General features: G+C 30.0%; 2 protein-coding genes, 1 long non-coding RNA gene and 1 other non-coding gene across 4 annotated transcripts; all 4 read left to right on the plus strand.

The window, feature by feature from the left end:
• Window positions 1-1,394: 1,394 nt before the first annotated feature.
• LOC101221873 (NAC domain-containing protein 71) lies at window positions 1,395-3,792 on the plus strand. The gene is made up of 4 exons (XM_004148443.3): window positions 1,395-2,010; window positions 2,298-2,575; window positions 2,672-3,004; window positions 3,079-3,792. The coding sequence occupies exons 1-4, from the start codon at window positions 1,854-1,856 to the stop codon at window positions 3,349-3,351; spliced, it is 1,041 nt and encodes a 346-aa protein (XP_004148491.1). The 5' UTR covers window positions 1,395-1,853; the 3' UTR covers window positions 3,352-3,792.
• A 2,475-nt stretch (window positions 3,793-6,267) lies between these two features.
• On the plus strand, window positions 6,268-10,109 carry LOC101222108 (protein ABCI7, chloroplastic). Its single transcript, XM_004148444.3, has 3 exons — window positions 6,268-7,330; window positions 8,991-9,250; window positions 9,543-10,109. The coding sequence occupies exons 1-3, from the start codon at window positions 6,416-6,418 to the stop codon at window positions 9,856-9,858; spliced, it is 1,491 nt and encodes a 496-aa protein (XP_004148492.1). The 5' UTR covers window positions 6,268-6,415; the 3' UTR covers window positions 9,859-10,109.
• A 525-nt stretch (window positions 10,110-10,634) lies between these two features.
• Window positions 10,635-10,762, plus strand: LOC116403030. Its single transcript, XR_004215760.1, has one exon. It is a non-coding gene; the product is annotated as a U6atac minor spliceosomal RNA (small nuclear RNA).
• On the plus strand, window positions 10,655-11,873 carry LOC116402853. Its single transcript, XR_004215517.1, has 2 exons — window positions 10,655-10,943; window positions 11,039-11,873. It is a non-coding gene; the product is annotated as an uncharacterized LOC116402853 (long non-coding RNA).
• The last annotated feature ends 7,853 nt before the right edge of the window (window positions 11,874-19,726 follow it).

Raw genomic sequence — 19,726 nt, forward strand, 5'->3', positions numbered from 1 at the left:
TTTATTCTTTGCTTGTCAATTTATTTTTGTTACAACGTCGTTGTATTGTAAAGAAGAATCCATAAACAACAAAATGAATAATTAAAAAGGTTAAAATTAAAACCGTAGAACTATTTATTTATTAATTTAAATATATACTTTAATGTTTTTATATACTTTGTTAGAAATAACCAAACATCAACATAATGATGTACGGCAGCAATATTCATCATAGAAACGAGTTATAAATCATGTCTTTTTAATACAATCAAGAGTCTTAACTACTAACACATATTATACGGTAGTTAAGCTAGCACAATCACAAGATATTCATCGTGTTTTTCTTTTCTTTTTATATTGGGATTGAATGTGAAAACACTTTGGTGATGAAATTTAAACTCAAACTTCATTTAATCGAGAGGAAAGAAAAATGACAAATTCTCTTTTTGTTCACAATTCAATGGATTCACTCATGAAAAGTGTTGGCTCTTGTTTCTCCGTCTCTCTGGAATTAATGGCCACTCACCCATCTAATTTCAATGGTTAGAAATTGATGCATGAACTTTTCAATAACTATTTACACCAAAAATTTCAATACAACTAATAATTTTAAGCATAGAAATAAACTTTAAACAAAATCTAATGAATAGTTTTCTTTTTACCCATTAGAACAAATTTTGAAATCTTTTGACTAAAAAATCTCTTTTCAAGATGGTAAACATCAGGTTATAGTTCAAAATTTAATCAATAGTTTTCTGTTTTACCTTTGGAACAATTTTGAAAATTTTGACTAAAGAAAAAACTCTTTTGAAGGTTGAAAAAATTATAACAAATTTGACTTTAAAAAACTAATCAAGGTGGTAAACATCAAGTTATAGTATAAAATTTAATGAAAATAGTCTTTTTTTTTTTTTTTTAATCTTTTTACCCTAGAACAATTTTGAAAATTATGAGTAAAAGAAACTCTTTTGGATGTGGTGAAAAATTATAACAATTTTGACTAAATAAAAACATCTCTTTTGAAGGCGGTAAATATAGGTTATAGTATTTAATGATTTTGTTAGACAACTTCTTTATCATTCATGGTTTATGTCCTAATACATTCTAAGAATAATATAAAAATTGTTCATAAATCTAAACTTGATTAACGATAATTAACGTGATGTTCTGTACAAAAATAGAAAATTGAATCTTGTGTTTTCATTAGTTCATAAAGGAAAGTGGATGAAGAAACATGTGTTTGTTAGGTTTGATATAAAAATGAATGTGAAATGGGTTCGAGTTAAATAAAGGGTGGGGCCTAAGACATTGGAATTTTGGGTATGCTTCGGACAAGTTATCTCAAAAAATGAACTTTCGGTGTATCCTTAAGATTGTTTCTAATATCTTTCCCAAGTAGCCTATTTATAAACCCCATTGCTTTCCTTCTAGTTTTACACTCTCAATCCCCTCCCTCAAGATCAAAAACACAAAATCCCACTTCTCCATTTGAAAAGAGTTCAAAACTTTCTTGTCTTTCTTACAAATCCCATCTATTTTCCTTAAGATCTTGCTTTGAAATCAAAAGGGTTTGTGGGGAATTTGGTGAACTCAAAAACCCATAAGTTAGAAACTTCATTTTTACAGACAATGGTTCTTGAACTTAACAGGTTCATTAGCAGAAACCTGTGGAGATTTCACTCTGTTTTTGACCAAAAAACCATTGTGGATAAAAGCTTCTATTTTTGGATCTTCCATATTTTCAATAGATACAGTTTCAATACTTAACCGAAGAGTTAAAAGAACAAATCAGCTCATTTTTACTTCAGTGAATTTGTAGTTGTTTTTTCTTCTTTTTTCTTCTTTTAGTGTTTTTTCATTTTAGTGGTAAAAGAATGGGAAGTGGTTCTCTTCCACCAGGCTTCAGATTTCACCCAACAGATGAAGAATTGGTTGGTTATTATCTCAAAAGAAAAGTTGAAGGACTTCCAATTGAACTTGAAGTCATTCCTGTTATTGATTTGTATAAATTTGATCCTTGGGAACTCCCAGGTATCACTCATTTAACTCCAAATCCTCTGTTTTTAACTCTCTCTTTTTTGTTTGTTTATTGTTACTGCTATGCCTTTGGATTCTTCACAAAGCGGAGCTTTATTGCTTTATAATGAAATAAAATTGAAAGTGATGTTTTTTGGTTTACTAAAAAGTGTTTTCAAGTGGGAAAAAAAAAATGGAATGCGTCAATTGGTGAACCTTTTTTATGTACTAATTGAAAGATTTCTTTTTGTTTTGATATGTTTTATGTTTTATGTTTATGATATGATTTACTGTGATTACAGAGAAGTCTTTCCTTCCCAAACGAGATATGGAGTGGTTTTTCTTCTGTCCACGGGATCGAAAATACCCGAATGGATCAAGAACAAATCGAGCTACTAAAGCTGGCTATTGGAAAGCTACTGGAAAAGATAGGAAGATCAACTGTCAATCTTCTGTGATGGGATATCGAAAGACACTTGTTTTTTATCGCGGTCGAGCGCCGTTGGGTGATCGAATGGATTGGGTTATGCACGAGTATCGACTTTGTGACGATTTCTCTCACGGAACTCCTAATTTTAAGGTGTATGAGAATGCAGTTTCATAACTTGCTTATATTAGTATTGTTTTTGTTTTACAATTAGAGCTGACTTTGTGCTTGATCATTTGTGTTTTCTAGGGTGCTTTTGCTTTGTGTCGTATTGTGAAAAAGAATGAAATAGGACAGAAGAAGAAGGACAATCATCGAGAACCGAAGGGCAATGCCGTTGGGAGCAGTCAAGCTAGTGAAGATTCGGCATCAACGAGACTAGTAGTCGAAAATGAACTATCAAATATTTTGGAAGACAACTTATCTCAGTCCAATTTTTTTCTCACAAACGAGAGTCGTTTGGCAAGTCCAATGACAACTTTGTATGACACGAATCCAATGTCTCGATATAGCACGCCGATTATGGAGACAGATCCTGAAAAAATATGGATCTCACCTGATTTGATTCTTGACTCATCCAAGGTATGAAGTTTTTCAACAAAAAAGAAAAAAAAACTGATGATAATTCAAATGACCTTTTTCTTGCTTTGTTGTAGGATTATCCTGAAATGCAAGGAGCTATGTCTATGTGCTTCCCTCAATATGAGTACTCGAGTTCAATGATACCGTGGCAGTCACACGAGCACACGGAAATATCTCCAAGTTCATCGTACTCAAACTATACAGGTGACATTGAGCTTGAGGACAATCTAAATCAAATTAGTGGTTGCATATCACCGTACTCAACACATCTAAACTATATGCAACTTAACATAAATGAACAAGGCTTAGATCTCAAAAATTCACAAAAATATCCAAATTACTTCTGAAAAAGAACTACAACAACAGAGGATCGTCTAGGCTTTACGTCGATGCAAAGTCGTCGAAAACCTCTTTAACAAACCTTCACCTTCAAGCATTGTGTGAGATTGAATTCTCGACGGGGTCCCGAAGCCAACGCCTTTTAATGTCTGTCTTCGATGCGGGAATAAAACGAGTTCTATATATGTTATGGAGGATGCATGTTGAGCAAAAATTGGTTGGGTTTAAAGGTATACTTAATTACAAGAGTTTTTGGTTTGTAGTCCCTGGTGACATCTTTTTTAATGATTGAGCCAGAGAGGTCTTTTTTTTCTTCCCCTTCTTAACTTTGAGCTTTTTTATTGTATGCAATATTAGTAATCTTCACTTTTGATTTACTTTTGATTTCCCTCACCTTGTAATGTAACTTTGCTTATTTTCTTTACAATTTTCTTCGTCCATCTTGAGCTCGAGTTTGTGTATTTTGAAATTATAGAAATGGTTTTTATGCAACGAAAACATTCTAAGCACAAAAAAAGATCACTAAAGTTTATCACGAGAGTAAGAAACTGGAATTTTACCGCGCTTAAAAACTGTTGCAACTACCTTTTGTGATGATTATTCAAAAGTAAAAGTATCATCGACCATCGACCATCGCTAATATTTTCTATGATAATATATTAACATTAGCAATAAGCAATTGTACTATGACAAGTTATCATTGCTAATAACTAGCTCAAAATTTTTATATTTTTGTATTGATATGAGTATTAATGACAATGAAAAATGTTATTAAAACATATATATTGACGTTTTCTCATTGTCAAAAAAAAATTTGAATATCATCATTTTTTATTGTTAAAAATATCTTGTCAACAAATATCATACAATGGCACATGTTTACTGTCATAAAAGTATATATAATGATGACAGATTTACCTTGTCAATTAAATACATCTCGTGGCAATTTGCTAATGATATAAAACTATTGTTTTAATCCACTCATTACATACACAAATGATTATCATTATCAACTAATCCTATAATTTTGACAAGTAAAAACATAAATAAAAATCTTTGACTAATGTGATAAAATTAGTAAAACATTTAATTTTTACAGAACAAACTAACGTCTTCGAAGATCAAGTGAAAATTTGCGTAAAAAGATTAAATACAGCAAATATTGCCACAAGCAAAGTAGACTAGGACCGTTCGCGACAAAAGCAACTTTTTTTTTTTTTGGTAAGACAATGTATCTCTCTAATAATTAAATTATGATGTCATCATCAAAAGAATGGAAGAAAAGAGAGTTCTTCCAATGAAAACCAATCTTTGAATTGTTTTTTGGTACAATTGAGTCAGCAAAATATTCTATTGAGGCATTTAGGTTTAAAGGCTAAGGAGGAAAAGGGTTTTTTTGTAGGTTTGGATAAGCCATTCATTATGAAAGAAGAATCTTTACAAAATATGTGTACTATTTTAACATGCCCTTATTTAGTTAACATATGAACACTCAATTTGAAAACAAACTTTGTTTTGTTTTTGTTTTTGAGTTGTTCCTTTTTCTTTTTCTTCAAAATAAAGAACAAACATTCTCACATCATTTGATAATAAAGTTGATGATATAATAGATATATAAGTTAGCCAATAAAAAAGGTGGTGTGGGGTAGAGAGTTTGTATGGAATAAGTGAATAAGCAAAGAACTTTTATTTTTTTTGAAAGAATGTTTTGAGTCATTTTGGTTTTAGATTTGAATGAGTTATGGTATTGTTTTAAGAAAAAGTAGAAAAAGTGTTGTGAGTTGAAGGTATAGAGATGAAAAGTATGTTTTAATTCAAGATTAATAAAGGAAATAATAATATGGGAGAGGTGATATTGGTATCAAAATTAAAGGCATCACCTCCTCCCTAGTGATCCTATTCACTAGATTGGAAAGAAAAAGGGGAAAACACACATGAATAAGAGAATTTGTAGCTTTATTCTCTTTTAGTGAATAGTTCTTTGATTTGAAATCCTAAAGGCCAAGTATGGATTTTGAATAGCTTTAATGGTTTGAAACTTTTAGAGGTATATTTGTTTGATTACGTTGATGGTAAAATTCGACCAAGTTCACGAGACTTTCCATGAGTTGTCGAAGATGAATGTATAATTTGGAGAAGAGGTTACAATGCAAAACATACCAAGGATAACATATATATTGATGTAGAGCTTGTCACATACACTCTGATAAGTTAGTATTTTTGACCAAATGTTAGGACAAGTAAATTTTAAGGAGGAGTTAAGCTTGAGGAGAATGTAGGCAAATCTACCGTTAATAACAACTCATTCATTCTTCCATAAATAAACCCGGGAAAACATGATCCCTCCCTAAACACTACATGCCTTTAGAGATTCTAGAAGACGATGTCGAAGATGACAAATTGTGGGCAGTTTTGTTCTCATCTCTAAGGACTTTGCAAAAATGAAAAATATTTACACAACCATTGAAGCTTTGATGGAAGACTAGAAAACAATCAAATTGAATTGATTAAGGCTTAACATTCCACTCGATAGGTTGATTCAGGTGACAATTTTTTTTTTTAGAAAAAAAGTCGTCTAATAGCACCTATTTTTTTGCATTAAGTAAATATGATAAATACGACAAGTAATTAGATATATCATAAGACTATCAAAGAGTTATTCGCTTTTAAATTTGCTAATTTTACAATTTAGAAAATAGAGTGACACGAGCTATATTATTATAAATTTTTTCTTTTTACTATTTTTACTAACGTGGGTCGATGAATAGACTTAAATACTTATAGTCTTAATCTTATAAAATTTATCCTTTTAAATACCTTGTAATATCATAAGAAATGTTCTTACAAGATTAAGAAGAGTGCAAAATTTATGGAAAAAAGTATTTCTTGATAGACAAAACGAGATGGGAACCATGGGTTTTGTTGGGTATCGACGAGAAGATGATATGGATTTGGGTTTGGAATTGGAATTGAATAAGGTTGAAACCATTTGCCAGACAGCCCAAGTTGAATTTAGCATCAAATCAAGGCAGCGACTTCCATTCTTCCAACCATAATCAAGCTTCTTCTTCCATGGCTACCTTCACATTTACTCCCCATATTGGAGGTAGGCTCCCAACCCCATCTCTCTCAGTTTCATCTTCTTATTCTTCTACATCAAAACGAAAACCCAAATTCAATTCCATTACAACCACCAGAGTCTCCCTTCAAGCTTCCACACCTTCACTTTCTGACCCCTTTGTTCTTCAACTCGCCGAAACTCTCGAAGACTCACTCTCTTCTTCTTCTTCTTCTTCATCGCCTTTTCCTCTTCAGAAACTCAGAGAATCTTCCGCGGAGAATCTTCTTTCTACCCCATGGCCCTCTCGTAGAGACGAGCCCTTTCGCTTCACTGATGTTTCTTTCATTAAGCAGTCCCAAATCCACCCAATCTCTAATCCACCGCAGTTTTCTGAGCTATCTAGCATCCCTTTAGAAACCCAGTTCGCCAATGTTGTAATTGTTGATGGTCATTTTGTTAATTCTGTTTCCAATTTGACTGAATTGCCGAATGGGGTTTATGTGGGTAGCTTTATTGACCTTCCGTCTGAGAGTGTTGGGAAGAGGGTGTCTGAGTTCGTTGATGGGAAGTTCGCGGGGGACTTGTTTTGGTCCATTAATGGCGTTGGAGCTCCAGATTTGACTGTGGTGTATGTTCCTGCTGGGTGTAAAGTAGAGAATCCAATCCATTTTAGGTATTATTCTATCAATGGGGGCGATGAGGGGTCGAAGGAATTGGCTGTTTCGAATCCCAGAGTATTGGTTTTGGTGGAAAATGGAGGGGAGATTGAAATCATTGAGGAGTTTTTGAGTGGGGATGGGGGTAAGTCCTATTGGTCAAATCCTGTTTTGGAGGTAGTCATTGGAAGTGGAGGAAAGGTTAAACATTCGTATATTCAGAATCAGTCTTTAAATGCTGCACATATCAAATGGACTTCTGTTCAGCAGGTACTCTCCTTTTCCATTATTCAAATTTTTTGGTAGTTCTAAACCTGTTTTTGGCTGCTCTACACTATACATTATGCTCATGTCTTATTCTCATGTTGGGAATGTGACCAAATATGAGAAAGAGAGTACCTGCTAGAAATGATTAACGACATATAAGTGACTACAACTATCCATTGGTACGAGGTCTTCTTGTTGAAATAAAAAACAAGCCCTTTTAGTACGAGGTTTATAGCAAAAGTGAACATTATTATATCATTGTGGAGATATGTGAAGCGTTGATGTCCGTAATATCTCATCCATCCTAGATTTTAAGTTAAACTTAGTTGAATTCACACTCCCTTGTTGATGGGTTCTTAATCTCTAAGGAACGAGACTCATTATTTGGAAATTCTAGAGTCACTAGAAAAGCAAGAGTCTTCTTCACTTTCCCCTACTTTTAGAGGCAGGTGCGGTTGGGTTGTTTTGGGACCTTCTCCTTTTCGGTTTTGCAACAGCGGTTGTTAAATTTTGATTGCTGCACATTTATAAAGAACACCATTGAAGCCGATCATTCTGATGACTGGGTCGGCTTTCTTATAAGCTCCAAACTTCAAAAGCTAAAGAAAATATCTAAGCTCGGTTTGCAGATTCTGAGGCTGAAAGGAAAAGAAAAGAGTTGGGCCTTCTTTCAGATCTTTCTTCCCAATAGGTGGATATTCGGCTTTCAATGAAAGGCGATCGAATGAATTTATATTTATCAGAGGAGAGGAACTTGATACAAACATGTAAATGCTAATTGGGCAAAATTTGCAGATTTACCAAATTCTATCCTAGTGGCTTCTTTCTGTAGGGATGAAATCAACAAGCCTTGAAGTCTCTTGTAAGAATAAAGCCCCAAGCCCACATTTGAGTTTTTCTTAGAATTTTGGCCATTTTCTGCACCGTTTTTCAGAATTTTTTTGAAGAGATTCATTTGAGTGGCCGGCGAAATGCTTGTTTGATAGAGAACTTTATTTGCCTCATCCCAAAGAAGGAGGACTCTTTATTTGTTAAAGACTTCAGACTAATAATGCTTACCACGTCAATGTATAAAATCATCACCAAAGTACTTCATCAGCTTCTGAGACCCACCTCTTTCCTTCATTTTGTTCACTTTGTTTGGCAAGTAGTGAAGATTTGCAGCATCTATTCTTCATGGCTCATTCTCCCGTTCCTTTTGGTTGGGATTTATGCTCATATTTTGGTTTGCAAGAGGTCTTTGGATGCTCTTTTCGCGAAAACATTCATCAAGTACTGGTTGGTCCTTCGTTGTCATCTAAATCTCAAATTTTATGGTCCAACGCAGTTAAATCTCTTCTGTTAGAATTACGGTTTGAACGTAATCAGGCGTATTCCATGACAAATCATTAGTATGGTCAGATCTTTTGGTTTTGACACGACTTCTATCCTCATGAGGGTGTTCTTTTTCTAAAGCTTTTGTTAATTATTCCACTTAGGACATTTGTTTGAACTAGAGTAATGCTTTTTATCCATGGATTGAGTTATTGCATTACTTTCTTTGTATCCTCTCTATCATTTCATCTTGTACTTTTTAGCATTAGACTTTTTCATCGTATTAATGAAATGTTTTATTTCCTAGGGATTTGAGCATGAGACACATAATTATTTGAAATTATTGTAGGAATCGACCAGTGCCTACGAGCTTGTGGAGATTAGCACTGGTGGAAGATTGAGTCGACACAATGTCCATATCCAGCAGTTGGGACCAGAGACTACAACAGAGTTATCAACACTGCACTTATCAATTGGCAATCAAACACAAGATCTACACAGTAGCCTAGTACTTGACCATCCAAGAGGATATTCTCGACAACTTCACAAATGTATTGTCGCTAATCCCCAAGGACAAGCTGTATTCGATGGTAATGTAAAAGTCAATAGGTACGTCACAAAAAAATTTGCCAAAGAAAAGATGAAACTCTTTCTTGAAGTGATAGTTTACTAGGAAAGCTGATAGTTTAACTTTCACACAATTAAAATTTTTCTTATGGTAGGATGCATACTTTGTCTTAATCAATTATGGCTAAACTTTAGTTTCAGAGACGACTGCCTTTTTGTCGTTGTTTATCATGTTCGATTTTTGTACTTCACGTCACTCTTTTCATTCTGATAGCTAATTATATGACCATGTTGATAAAATTTCTCATTGCTTTTAAGAACTTAAATTTCCCAGATATGCACAGCAAACGGATGCAGGACAATTAACAAGGAGTCTTCTGCTAGAACCTCGAGCGACTGTGAATGTGAAACCTAATCTTCAAATCATTGCTGATGATGTCAAGTGTTCACATGGAGCTGCTATAAGCGACTTGGAAGAAACCCAACTCTTCTATTTCCAGGCTCGTGGCATAGACTTAGAGACAGCAAGGAAGGCTCTAATATTTTCTTTCGGAGCCGAGGTGATCGAACGTCTGCCTTCCCCATCAGTTCGAAAGAGAGTTGAGAATCATATAAAAGAATTGTTGAACCCCACGCTAGAAAGATCCTAACATTGACCATGGGGGAACTAATGTAAGCCTTTTGAGAATCAAAGCACTTTTAGCTTCAAGAAAGCGTTATGATGGGAATTTCTCTTCCAAACCCCTAATAAAGAGAGGGAAGTTTTGAAGTTGTGAGTGATATATTGACCCAATAATTGTTGCAATGTATTTATTGTAACTTAAACATGTTTTTTTGGTTGTAAAAAATCACATGGCTGTTAAGAGATCAGCTCCTCAATATCATATGCTTTCTTCAAATCCTCATGGGGTACTTTGTAGTTCATATAAAAGTTCATGTTGCATTCTTCTTATCGAACAAATTAAATAGGACTATATAGTAAATAGACTTTGGTGGTGTTATTTTTAAAATTTCTTGTTTTTGTTTTCAATTAAATCTCCAATTTCTATTGGAATGAATATATTAGAGAGTGGTTAAGATGTAGATGTGTAAAGATAGAAAAATTGAACAATTTTTTTTTCAAGTAACAATAAATGTAAACTAGTTAGTCATTATTTAATTATGCTAATAATTTCTTTACGAACCACATTGCAATAATATAAAAAAAAATTCTATTATTTTTGTTATTGGATAAAATGCATATTCAATTTGTGAGACTAGGGTGATTTTATTTTAAAAATATATATTTTGAAACACTTAAATAAAGTTCAATAATTAAAAAAAAAGGGACAACTATAAGATTAGAAATAAAAATATGCCTAGACCCACATCGAAAGATGTATGAGTAAATGATTCTTCATATACATCGTTGGCTGACATTAAAGTCGTGTTCGATTAAAGGAGAGATGGTTGGCATCTCCCCTGACAGGGTCGGGAACAGCCTTCGGGCTTTCCTGTTAACACATACGGTTAAGGCTACCCACCTCTCGAAGGTGGATCTAACCCAATTTTTTTTCATTTCTTTTTCCTTTTGCGTTCGCGAAGAGGGTGCCTGCGTTTGTTGATGGGAACTGCGAAGTTGGTGAGAGATTTGTTTTGGTGTAAAGCTCCAGCTTTTTATGTTCCTGCTGGGTGTTAGGAATTTCCTAATCAGTCTTTAAATGCTGTACAGATCAAATGAACTTCTGTTCTGCAGGTACTCTCCTTTTCCGTTATTTAATTTTGTTGGTAGTTTTGGTAACCTGTTTCTGGCTGCTCTACACTTACATTATGCTCATGTGTTTATCTCAGGTTGGGAATGTGACCAAACATGACAAAGAGAGTACCTGCCAGATAAGATTGGACAACTATGCCCGTTTCTATGAATAGTTTTAGGTAAAACCAAAAGCAGCATCACGTAGATTTATTTCCAAAATGGATAGGAGCGTTGCCCGTAACATCTCATCCATCCTAGATTTTAAGTTAAGCCTAGTTTGGTACTGTTTTAGTCTTTGGTTCTTAGAAGTAAAGCTTATAAGCTCTCTTTTGCCTATGAGGTTTTCTTATTGTTGTTTAGGGGAAGAATTCAAATCTTTTGGGGAAGATGAAAACATATGTGAGAAAATAAACACAATTTTAAAAAACCAAGTTATTTTGATATTAGATGAGATCCCAAGGGTCACTCCAGTTGCATGAGAAAGATGATAAAACTTCATCATTCTTCTCGGAAAGAGGTTCTAGTTTCTTCATTCAGCTGTGTTGGAGGAAAGATGTGCACAAGCAGAAGCAGAAGTACTAGCCTTGATCTCAGATAAGTCAAGGACTAATTCTTCAAGGCCCCATCCTTCTCAAGTTGTCACAACTACTACCATTTTCTTAGCAAACTCACAATGTCAGTTTACAAAGGAGGTGCCAATTCATTCGTCCTCTGAAGATGCAGTTTATTAAGGAAGATTTTAGACGATGACTGATCTTCAGTGAGTGAGTATTATTTGGTGTTAAACACTATTCCTGAAGTATTTGATGAAGATCTTAGTGAATATATTGCATATTTGTCAATAGTCTCAATATACAAGTTAATGTGTAATTCAATGGATTATTCAATTTGAACATTATTGATGCAAAATTATAATTTGTTTAGTTTTAATTTCACATTTTCAAAAGGGCTCAAAATTAATTGGCTAATTAAGAGTTGTCTAAACAAGGCTTCATGCAACTTGCCCAAGTTTAAAAAGGCACCCTAATTATGAAAGTTAATAAGAGAGTTTTGTTTCTAAATAAGTGAGGAAATATTTATAAATAATACAACTTTAGTTTATAAATAAGGAATTTTCTTTCTAAATAACTCATGAAGCAAATATTTATATATATTTAGAAAATGTACATTAACAAAATAAATTAAAATATTTACGAGTTGTAACAAAGTTTTGGACTATTGATAGACTTATATCAATGTAGCATATCAGTGACTAATTTAAGAATTTTGCTATAGGTTGTAGATATTTTATAAATTTTACTTTTTTTTGAAGAATTTTCTTTCAAAAATATATTTATATTTTCTTTAGGATTAGATATAACGAGATTTCGACGTGAAAAATAGGACCTTACTTGAGCATCATTTGTTCTATAGGTTGTGTATATGTATCCTTAAGTTTTATATAATGAGATCTTTTTATAAAAAAATATGTTATTATTAGGTTTGATATATTTGGTACACGATAAATGATTTGACTATCCAAATCTATTAGATATTTTAAAATTACATGATCGTTTAGATTTGTTTACATTTACATTTGGCTATCCAAATCTAAACGATTATGTACAAATACCCATTTTCAAGATTCTTTGGATTTAAATTTGTCTACGCTTACATTTTGCTACCCAAATGTAAAAGGAGTTTCAACATTCTTTGGCTTTAGATTTGTTTACGTTTTACTTTTGCTACCAAAATCTAAATGATTTTTTCAAGATTTTTTACTTCAAGATCGTTTAGATTTGTCTACGTGATTATTTGTTCATCTTTGCTACATGATTGTTTAGATTTAGTTACACAATCATTGTACCAATATATATATATAAAAAAATCAAGATATTTTATATTTGAAATAACACTTTAAAAAACAATACAATATTTATGATCTGAAAACAAAAATCACGATTTCAAAAAAATTATATAAAAAAATTAAGAAAAAAAGAAAAAGATAAACCTGAAATATTTATTTAAAAAATGGCGACTTCATAGCCTTTTTTTTATTTTATTATATAGTCCATAAATATTTTGGTATTTATGTTTAAGTTTAATAATGACTTTAGAAGTTGTGATGTTTGAATTGTTGATGGGATGGATGCCTTATGCTACTAATTAGTTGTTGTTGACGGAGTACAAAGTTCGAGAAAGATATTTGACATTTGATTAGATTTAATAATTCTTGAGGAGCATATGTTAATAGAGTGTCTTGTAATTATAAACTTAGTACTATTTTTTTTTATTATTATTGGGATTCACTTTAAATGGTGTGGTGATAGTTTGAGAAATAATATATTATCACGTGCATGTTGCTTCGATGTTGTTAATTGTTATGTGCACGTTAAATTGACTTGGTATGTGCACGATAAAGTTCATTTGTGTGCTTATTGAGTAGGTAAAATCTCTCCATTATATATTCTTTTATAACATGTTAATTAACGTTAATTTCTAACAAATTTATAGGTTTTCGAAGAATCCATAGACCATGAGATCAAGTCAATTTACGGGTTAGTTTGATTAGATTAGGTGACTCATACATGAATTTAATTGTTTTACAATTTATGTATTGAATTCTTGTAAAACCTTTACCGACAACAATGTAATTAAAAATTTTATTATCAATGTAAAGATCTTTCTAAACATACGTGGATAATGTTGAATCCTAAATTTTAATTTTCTTTGACAACAGAAAAATGTCGAAATAAGTAAACATATGACAGTAAAATATGTGTTGTGATAAAAAAAAATAACAATGTTGAAGAAGTGTCGACATGTAAGCATTTATTACATAGGATCAGTGTTGTGAGAATACATTTTTTGGCAACAAAAAGTTAACACATGACACAAAATAAATGTCGTCAAAAAGGAAAAAGTGACATGAATAAACCAATTATCATAGGAAGAACGAGATGCCTTTTTATGTCGAGCTATAGATAACAACGATATATTTAAAGCGTCAATACAAGTCTATTATTGACAATATATTAGTGTCGTATATATAAATTTAACGACACTTTTTTCAAAGTGTTATTAAATAGTCTACCTTGACAGAGGCTGTATTGACACAAAATATTTGTCGAGAAATTCATTATATCACATATTTTACGTCGTTAAATCCTATTTTTCTAGGAGTAGAATTAGAGATTAGAAGATAAAAAGACGATTTTCGAGATAAAATGTGATTATTTTTAAAAAGATCAATTTATTTATTTAACATGAACTAGAGATTAAATATAAAATGTGATTTTTTTCTTAATTTTTTTTAAAACGATAATTATAATGAATGGTAATTTTAGAAATAATAATTAAATATATAACATGTAAAAAAAATTGTAAATATAGCTAAATATATCATTGATAGACTTTTATCGCTAATAAACTCTTATGATCGATATATTATTGATAGATTAATATTTACAATATGGTCTATCATAGACAAACTTTGCTTCATTTGCAAATTTTTTAAATTATTGTTATATATTTAATTATTTTGAATCTAATTTCTATACGTGTAATTATCTATTATATCTTGTAAATATTTGAAGTGTCTAATTTCATTTCAATTTTGAAGTGTCTTTGGTTTTGATTTAGAAGTTCTCTAATTTATTAGTTGATTGTTGATTTGGGTGATCTTTATTTTTCTTGTTTACTAATTGTAATTTGTAAGTTCATTGATTTATTATTTTATATCCTTAAATTTTGGATCTTCCTTTACTTCTTCCTTTATAATCTTTTGAATAATTTGATGCCCTCATGTAAATTTATTTTATTTCAATATTCTTTAGTGCATACAATTTATAAGATTTGTGTTTTTTTCATTATAATATGCTCTTGAACTTTCAATTTCGATATCTTTAAAAAAAATTAATTGTAATATATTATATATACATTGATGGGAATTTCAAACTTTGATTTTTATGCTAGGTGTATTTGTGAATTTCAAAAAATTCAAAAAGTAAAAAAGAGAAAAAAAGGACTAAATTTATAATTTATTTAATCTATTAACTTGAAAGAAGAGCAACCATAATTATAAACACACCTTTTAAACTATGCAAATTTTAGCATATATATAAATGAGATTAAAAAAAAACCTAAAACATGCATTCGAAATTAAATTAGTGAATTGATAATTGAATCCCTCTTCCTTTGATCCATTTAACTAAAGAATTAATTGATCCTATGGAAAAAGGAACCATTAATTGAACCCATAATTTATTAATTATTATTCCCCTAATTAATTAGTAGACTTTAAAAGATTAATTTGTTGGTGATGAATAATAATATATATAATTAGTCATCACCAGTACTATCACTTTAATGCATTCCTAAGAAATTTAGATTCTCTTTTATGATTTTATATTTTGGTAGATCAAATAGATTTTAAGTATATTGTTTAAAACTTCTATATATTATTCATACACATTGCACATTTTCAATTTAACAATTGTTTTTATATATATTTGTTTTGTTTCTTGTATATGCAAATTTATAAACTTTTAAAAATATCAAGTTCAAAATGCAAGATTGTATTAATTTTTTAATAAATAGAGTAGTTCATGTTAAATTGCATTATTTTTTCTTAATCAATTTTAAAAGGTAGAATATGATATAGTATGATAATTATTAATAATTCAATATTATACTGTTTATAGTTTTAATTAACACTTTAATTTAGTTCGCTATTTGGTAATTGTTTCAATTTCTTTAAAAAAAATTGTTTATTAAAAAAAAAAGAATATGGGTTTGATTTTGTTTTGAATGAACAAACTCTATTTTTTTGAAAGCTTTTTATTTTATTTTCAATTTTCTTTTGTTAATTTTAAAACAAGTTTATAATATGTGAACAAGTTAAAATACATATTTTTTAAAAAAAGAATAATTAAGAAAAACAAAAATCTTACTAGAGGCGAGGACGACTCCTTCGTCTTAACTCTTTTACGTGCTACCTCTTTCTCATGAACTCACTGAACTCAATTAATCTTTGTCTCTCTCTCTTTCTACAACCGAGTCTCGCCACTATTTATGTATCCACACGACGTAGTGGGTGATTTATCCTTCTTTTATGCCTTTCTAGTTAAGCTTCTTCGCTCATCGATCAAAAACCTTTGGGTTAGAGAGATTTCTGACTTCCTGAACCCCTATTAGCAACTCCTCCGACTTCATCCTTGAAATTCTTGGAAAGAGTTCGATTCTAAACATTTTTCTAAGTTTCTTCTAAGCCCACATACAAATGGATTAACAAACAGATCTTAGTAATTAAAACTATTTTTGTCGTCTCTTAATATATTAGTAATGATATTTCAAAAATAATACAAGTTAAAAAACGAGCTTTAAATTCTCGATCGGTATATAAACACATTTAAAAACTAAAAACATGAATGACAACTCTAAATTTTCATCAAATTGTTTGCAGTCAAATTTTTATTTTGAGTTGAATCACCATACATACTCTTATTTTTTCTCAATCTATTTCATAATAGAATGAATCATATCTAATTAATTAATCTGTTGATTCACAAATTATACCTTATTGTTGTTTAGCCCTTTACTCAAGGTTTGTGAAAACAATTATATATATATATATATATTAATATTCTTTACAACAATTTTTCCTTTAGAAAAGAAAAGAAAAAAATCCCTTTAATCTTTGAACATTATTTCTTGATATTCTCTTATTTGTACTCTTGTATTCATTGTTCATTAAGAAAAGAGGGAAAAAAACAGCCAAAAAAATGAGGGATGAACTTTGAATTAATTTGTTAATGCAAGTAGTCCCTCCAAGTGTCATCATCTCCCTATTAACGGACATTTATAATGTGACATAATATATCACATACAAAACTTTGGGTAACTGACTCTCAATTATATATATATATACAATTCAATTCTTTGTACTTTTGTAATTAATTATTATAACCTCTCACATTAAACTACTCTATATGCAAACTTTTGTCATTAATCGAAATTTCCCTTTTGTTTATTTACATTTATCTCTCCATTTTTATGAAAACATAAAATATCTATATTTTCACCATTTTTTTACGTTAAATTACAAGTTTAATCTTTAAATCTTTTAAGTTGGTTTCAATTTAAGTTTCTAAATTTAAAACAATGTGTATTAATTTTTCAATTTTATCTAATAACTTACTAAACTTTGCTAACGAAGAAATAAAGATTTTTAAGACTTCGTTAGGTAAACGATTGTTCGTTAGTTTTTAGTTTTTGAAAAATCACTGATTCTAACCTTAGATTATTGCTTTATTATTTTTTTTATCAATGTTTTTAAAAACCAAACTAGAATTTAAAAGACTAAGAAAACTAGTTTTTTAAGTTTTTTTTTTTTTTGCAACTTGGCTAAAAATATGTCCCGTAATATACACACACATACCCACACAAATCTCGTATTTAAGGAACATGCGAATCATGATAAGAAATTGATAGAAAATAAGTTTAATTTTCACAAAAAAAAAAAAAAAGTTTTCTAATGGAATTGCAAATTTGAAATTTTGTTTTGATTTTTAGAATTTGGCTAACATTCAACTCATTTATTTGAAAAAGATGAAAAGAAAATTATGGTATGCAAATGAGAAGAAAAACAAAAAACTAAAAAATTATCACCTAAATCATAGAATTTGACTTTTTAAAATATTAAAAAAGTTTTGATCGATAAGAGAGTTAGAATGATGTTCCAAGTTTAAAAAGAAGACATGAATGAATCAATATATAAAATCTAAATGAGAGGAATCTCGAGCAAATAATAGTAATGTTAAGAAAAACTTAAAAGAATTGAAAGTTAGTACCTATATGTGGCAACAAGGTGCTCATTCCTTTTCAGTAATTTAATTATAAAAATTTCAAAGTTAAACATATTTAGCTTGAAGCATTTTAATTATGTCAAATGACTTCTTGAAAATTTTTCTACGATACTATGTGGGTGAGAACAGAGCATGCAGAAAGAACCCGTATGTTAGTTTGTAGAAACAACTTTTAGAAATAATGTCGAGGGCCTTCTGTTCTCATATTATGTGTCACTAAAATTTCAATCTAACCCCTAAAATGTAGAATTTTTTTAGTATAACAATTGTAGGATGAGAAATCAAAACCATCGCTTATAAATTAGAAAGTCAAGTCAACTACACTCAAAACTAAGTTCACTTAGGTTTAGGTCTAGTACGTGGAGGGTTTGTAAATGAAAACAATTTATTTAAGAGAAATTGCATTAAATAAAAAAAATTAAAAAAAGCAACGGATAGCACATCCTTTTTGCATATTACAAATATAAAAAATAATTAGATATATAAGACAGTTATCATAGACTATCATAGGACCATCAACTTTTAATTTGTTACTTTTACAATTTAGAAAATGTAGTAAAATAATGAGTCATATCATTGTAATGTATTTTTTTTGCTATTTTTGTTTCCTCTTTATTATATTATTATTTTTTCACTTGCTACCACATCTAAATAATCAAAATAAATTATTTTCTAAACATGAAATGTTAATTAGAATGTCTATTATAGAATTTGAAAATTCCAAAACTTTGAATGCTATAAAATTCAATGTAAATTTTTTACTATTTTTTTCGTAGAAGGTTGATTAATCATATGTTTACTCAATTAAACTTCTTATGTCTTTGTTCTCAAAATCATTTTATACGATTATCAAAGGAAAAAAAAATTAATCTCTCTTGACAAAGATAATTAGACCGAAAAATATATAAAAATGATTGCAAAACTATTTCTCAATTTTCAAACATCAAAATATAAACAAATGTTTTATAAAACTAGAAAAAAAAATGCAGGATGAATAAAAAATAATTGTTAACCTAGTTACTAATTACCAAAGGTAAACACTTAACAATAAGATTATTGTATATGACTAAAAAATGAGAGTTAAGACTAACGAACTTATATTTTACTACAAATAATAAAAAGTATATGTTATGATTTATTTACGTTGAATTATGTGTTTTATGTTGATGAAAACTTAATTAGTTAATAACATAAATCGATTGGTCACACTAATAAAAATAAAGAAAGGGAAGAATGATATGAATGCACGTAGAGAGTGCATATTAGAGTTGAAATTAATTAAGATAGAGGAAGTGTGTGGTTAATTAAGAATATAATCTCTTTTTGACTATTTCCTTAATTCACCAACACACACAATTAATTAAACCACTAATTAATCATCTTTAACAAGGAACTATATGTTATTCAATTTAAAACAATTTATTTTAGGGTTTCTAATTTGATTGGGACATAGGGTAGGTAAAGACTTTTCTCCCACTTTTCTTTTATTCTTTTAATAAGATATATATATATATATATATATATATATATATATATATATATATATATATTTGGATTAAACTTGATTAACAACCTTAGGATGATTTCACACTAATCATTGTATCTTATGAATGAATTACATCTTAAGCATATATTACATGGTTGAGTCACCCATTATATTCATATTTAAATAATTTCCCATTTTTACAATTAATAACTCTTTGTCACAATGCCAAAGCTAACCTAAGTTTTCAAATGATATTTATTATATATGTTAAACACAACTAAGACATTTCTGTCATTTGAATTCTCCCCACCCTCTTTATCAAAATAAAACCATATGATCATATTTTAGAAACAATACGTTCAAAGAGACTACTTCTCAACACACACTCATAGTTTGATTTTATTCACAATTTAGCAGTTGTTTGATCATATTTTTCGACAATTGTGTTATTA

The sequence above is a fragment of the Cucumis sativus genome, chromosome 3 (genome assembly GCF_000004075.3).
Source record: "Cucumis sativus cultivar 9930 chromosome 3, Cucumber_9930_V3, whole genome shotgun sequence".
Classification (NCBI taxonomy): domain Eukaryota; kingdom Viridiplantae; phylum Streptophyta; class Magnoliopsida; order Cucurbitales; family Cucurbitaceae; genus Cucumis; species Cucumis sativus.